Here is a 5,076-nt window from a genome sequence, read left to right as displayed (position 1 = left end):
AGAATCAGTTTTCTGTAATTGAGTCTCATTGGGTATATTACCCACACTTAAGGGTGGATCCATGGCCAGGAGTAGATGGCCAACACAAAATGACCTCAATTGTATGTTTGTAGATATTTCCTGTCATATCAATTTATACTGCATTTCTTTTCATCTAATTTGTTTTTGCTTAGTACTATGGTTCCAAGGTTGAATTGTTTAAATATTTTTGGTTTGGTTTGATGTACTTTAGTTCCCCCGCCCTCTGTGTGTGTGTGTCTGTCTGTCTATCTATCTATCTATCTATCTATCTATCTATCTATCTATCTATCTATCTATCTATCATATCTATCATCTATCTTTCTCTCTTTCTCTGTGTGTTTCTATGATCTGTGTATTATTTTCTTGTTATAATCCTATTTTTAAACTTGTTTTGTTTATATGTTTCCTTTCTACAGAGAAAAAGAGCTGGATGATAAGGAAGAAGGAAGGATATAGAAAAAGTTAGAAGATGAAAATCAGTAATTATAATATATTGCATTAAAACTTATTTCAAAAACATATAAATAGTAAATGAAAACTGAATAAAATAAACAATAAAATTTAAATCTCTGAAAATTTTAATAAGTAATTTTTGCTATTCTTGAGCATGGAAACATCACATGTCAATCACAACAGGTGCAGATCAGCTAGTAGATTTTAAGTAAGGACACCACAGAGAATAAAGAGTAACTTCCACTCAAACCTCATCTTTTTACTTTGGATTCTTGGCACCATTGTGCCCCCTTCTGGTTCTGAGATCCCCTGCAGGTTAGTTTGTCAAGGCTCACACAGAAGAGGCATTGTCTGCCATGAGCACCAGCATCCCTGCAACTTCAGTGCTCACAGAGCTCAGCTGCAGGGAGAAATGTCTCTGGTTCTTAGGCGATGCTGACTGGATATTTGAGAGATGGATTTTAAATTATGCCTATATGATCGTCAATATCTCTCTCAATGTCAGGCTCTGCTTGTGTGGATCCAGTTCTGACTGTTCCTGCTTGTAGCACACAAAATAAGAAAAGACCTGGGTCTTTGCAGATTTCATCTTCTTACAACCTGGGGAGAGCACCTGAATTCAGAGAAGCTCGGTGAATCTTGAGTTCTGCTGTATCCCCCCTTTGTGTTCATATATGAATTCCGGAGACACTCAGAAACAGGAGTCAAAAAAATAGGAGGCACACCTGTGTTACAGACCAGGTAACAACTCAAGAAAAATATTTTCACATTAACAAGATAAAAATCATGCCAATTGATATGCAACCCAGTATATTTACCATATATATTAGAGAATGAAAGAGGAGAGATGATCCTTTGACAAGGATCCTCATGAGAAATGGGTATATCTCTTTTGAAAGTTTTATCTCTCTCTGTCTGCCTCTCCGAATTCAGAATCCTTTTATTCTTGGACAGAGAATGTGTTAGCAAAGCTTTACAGGAGTTGAATGTTTTCACAAGGAAGGGTGAATTTGGCAGGTGCTTCCAGGAATGAGAATATCCAAGAATACCACACAATATTTTGTCAATATGCCTATTTAAATTTCTGAACTGACACTACAAATATTAACACAAAAATTCATGCTACAGAAAACCAAGCTAGTCATGTATGTTTTGTTCTAACTTCAGGACCACGAATCATTTGTGGCTAATATTGTAGGAGAAAAGCAGCTTGAACCAGTCAGTTGCATGGTTTTTCTTCTATCACTGACCATAATTGGTATGATCTTTCAGTTCATAGGGCAGCACCTTCAGGGCAACATCTCATTATAAAGGAGCAGTTCTCTGTACAGTTCAGGAGGCTGAACAGACTTAAGTTGGCATTTCTATCATTTGTGACAATGTACAGTAGTCTTTGCCTGCTTAATCCATATGGCTTCACAGAGACATATTTTCTACTATAGACAGGAGCTACAAATCCTTTTATGACTTTGTAGGTCATCTACAAAAAGCTACAGAGCAGCACATTGATGGTAAAGATGCTGCTTCTGCCACATTTTTTCTTCTGTTTATTAAATGCAAATTTTATCTGTACAAATATTCATTGTGTAGTTGCTAATGCCTCTCCTACTATTGTTGATTTTATACACACATGCCAAAATAATGGCACAGAAAATAAAAAGGTTAGATTCTGGCAGTTTCCTTGTGTCTTCCTTCAAATATGGAGGGAAATAAAAATTCTCAAAAATAATATAAACAAAACCTTCACAATCAGCCCAAGATAGTAAGCCTTTCTCTAACATACCTGCAAAATGTAAAATGCAATTTCACTGATCCAGTCAGTGTCAATCTAGTTGTGGTGACAAATAAAATCCAATTTCTGGAAGCAAGCAAATGAGCAACCAGGCCTGCTGATGAACAGGACCAGGGCTCTTATATTCCCAGGTTGGAATCCCACTACTCTGCCCCCAATGCTATCTATGGAGAAGTCCAGTTTGTTGCCAATGTAGCAGATTCTATACCCTCAGGATTCCACAGCTTGACACTCAGCTCTATCCTTAACCATAAACGAGTAAGAAATTTGATTGCTACCGCCAAAAGCAATTCATGACCACAATATATCAATAACTAAAGACATACCATTAGATTTCATAAGAGAGGTTAAAAAACCTAACTCAAGATCTATAGGGACCTCCTCCCAACAAACTGTTATTGAGTGTTTGTGGGAAATCAAACTGGACTGTGAAAGGGGCTTTTGTTTGCCCAAATGCTGTTGATTTGTATTATATTGTTGTGATTATAGCTTCTTCCCAGCTATTCTAGTAACAGTTCCAGTCCCTAAGATTGAAGAGATATTCATATCAGAATATATTGCTACAGTTTGTCCTATTTTGCTTTATAAAAAAATAATCGTGTCAATGGAGGTGGTCATTGGGAAACATCTGGTTCAGTTATGGCCTCCTCTGAGGCATCCTGAATCACCATCCTTCCCAGCAGTTCTTTTGAAAAGGTGACAAAGACCCTGAAAGACTGATTTGACAGAAAAAGGGACACTCCTAGTGATTATTTGTCAGCAAGTCTCCAGGATAATTTCTCTGTCATCTCAGACTCAGGGCAGCTTCCTGCTTCTCCAGGGTTTCTGACACACTCAGGATGTGGTTGCAACACTGTGTCTTGCACAGTAATAGACTGCAGAGTCTTCAGATGTCAGGCTTCTGAGCTCCATGTAGGCTGTGCTGGAGGATTTGTCTGCAGTCAGTGTGGCCTTGCCCTGGAACTTCTGAGCATATTTAGTTTCCCCATCTGATGGATCAATCCTTCCAATCCACTCCAGTCCCTGACCAGGCCTCTGCTTCACCCAGTTTATATAGTAGCTAGTAAAGGTGTATCCTGAAGCCTTGCAAGACATCTTCACTGAAGCTCCAGGCCTCACCAGCTCAGCCCCAGACTGTAGCAGCTGGATCTGTGAGTTCACACCTGCAGAGAGAAAGGCAGAGTGAATGCCATTGTCACCTGAGAGTGCAGAAATCTGTGTTTAGGGAGAGTGTTACCTGTAAATGCTGCCAATAGGAAGAGGACAAAATAGCTCCATCCCATGGTGAGGACCTTGTCTGCTCAGTGACTGTGGAGAGGACACAAATCATATGATGTTATGGTGTGTGTGCATCCCTGTATTTACCACCATATGCTCATGTGATTTGCATTTCATGAACAGGAAACTTCTTAAAGAAGGACCTAGTCCAGTTGGAGAAAAAGGAGGTACAGGGCACCTGGGTCAGGTAGCAAGATGTTGAGGTTCAAATCCTAATCCTTTCTGGGGAAATGATCTCATACTTCTTCCCTGAGCACTGTGCAGACCCTCTGTAAATAACATCAGGGCCTAAGATCTCAATTGATATCAGGTCTGAAACAATTACTTCGCCTTGAGACAAGGTTATCAGATTGATTTATAAGAGGTGACTGTGATATATACTTCGCTGCTCCCGTATCCATCCTTCCTATATCCCAACCATCCCAATCCCCCGAGCTCCTCCCATCCTCCCCTTCTCATATTTCTCATCCCATTTCCCCTTTGCCCCATGCCACCTAACCCGCAAGTTCTTTTTGCCCTGCAATCTTGTCTACTTCCCCCTCTCCATGCGGATGACTATATGATTTTCTTTGGGTTCACTTTCTTATTTAACTTCTATAGGATCACACATTATATGCTTAATGTCTTTTATTTATGGCTAGAAACCGATTATGAGTGAGTACATCCCATGTTCCTCTTTTTGGGTCTGGGATACCTCACTCAGGATAGTGTTTTCTATTTCCATCCATTTGCACGCAAAATTCGAGAAGTCATTGTTTTTTACTGCTGAGTAGTACTCTAATATGTATATATTCCACACTTTCTTCATCCATTCCTCCATTGAAGGGCATCTAGGTTGTTTCCAGGTTTTGGAGCAGCGAAGTATATATCCTATCTAAGGGAGCCATCTTAGGGTTGGCAAGAGACTTGACTCTAGAGGGGTTCGCAGGTGTCCAGGAATATGTCCCCAGCTGGTACCTTGGGCAACTAAGGAGAGGGAACCTGAAATGACCCTATCCTATACTGATGAATATCTTGCATATCACCTTAGAACCTTCATCTGGCGATGGATCGAGGTAGAGACAGATTCTCAATTTGGAGCAACGGTCTGAGCTCTTAAGGTCCAAATGAGGAGCAGAAGGAGGGAGAACAAGAGCAAAAAATCAGGACCACGAGGGATGCACCCACCCACTGTGACAGTGGAACTGATTTATTAGGAGCCCACCAAGGCCAGCTGGTCTGGGACTGAATAAGCATGGGTTGATTCCGGACTCTCTGAGCATGGCGGTCAATGAAGACTGATGAGAAGCCAAGGACAATGGCACTAGGTTTCAATCCTAATACATGAACTGGCTTTGTGGGAGCTTAGCCTGTTTAGAAGCTCACCTTCCTGGACGTAGATAGAAGACCTTCGTCTTCCCGCAGGGCAGAAAATTTGGACTGCTCTTCAGTATCGAGAGGGAGGGGGAATGGTGTGGGGGGAGGAGAAGAGGAGTGGGGATAGGGGGAAGGGAGTGGGGGGAGGGGGCAATATTTGGGAGGAGGGGAGGGAA

At 41.0% G+C, this 5,076-nt stretch overlaps 1 gene segment (V, D, J or C); it reads right to left on the bottom strand.

Annotated features, from left to right (window-relative positions):
- Positions 1–3,100: 3,100 nt before the first annotated feature.
- LOC130882745 (Ig heavy chain V region 3-like) lies at positions 3,101–3,549 on the bottom strand. The segment is given in 2 exon segments: positions 3,101–3,429; positions 3,504–3,549. Coding segments are annotated over 2 exon segments (375 nt in total).
- Positions 3,550–5,076: the final 1,527 nt, after the last annotated feature.

This window comes from Chionomys nivalis, chromosome 10 (assembly GCF_950005125.1).
Source record: "Chionomys nivalis chromosome 10, mChiNiv1.1, whole genome shotgun sequence".
Taxonomy (NCBI): Eukaryota; Metazoa; Chordata; class Mammalia; order Rodentia; family Cricetidae; genus Chionomys; species Chionomys nivalis.
This window is presented reverse-complemented; position numbering and strand designations above follow the sequence as displayed.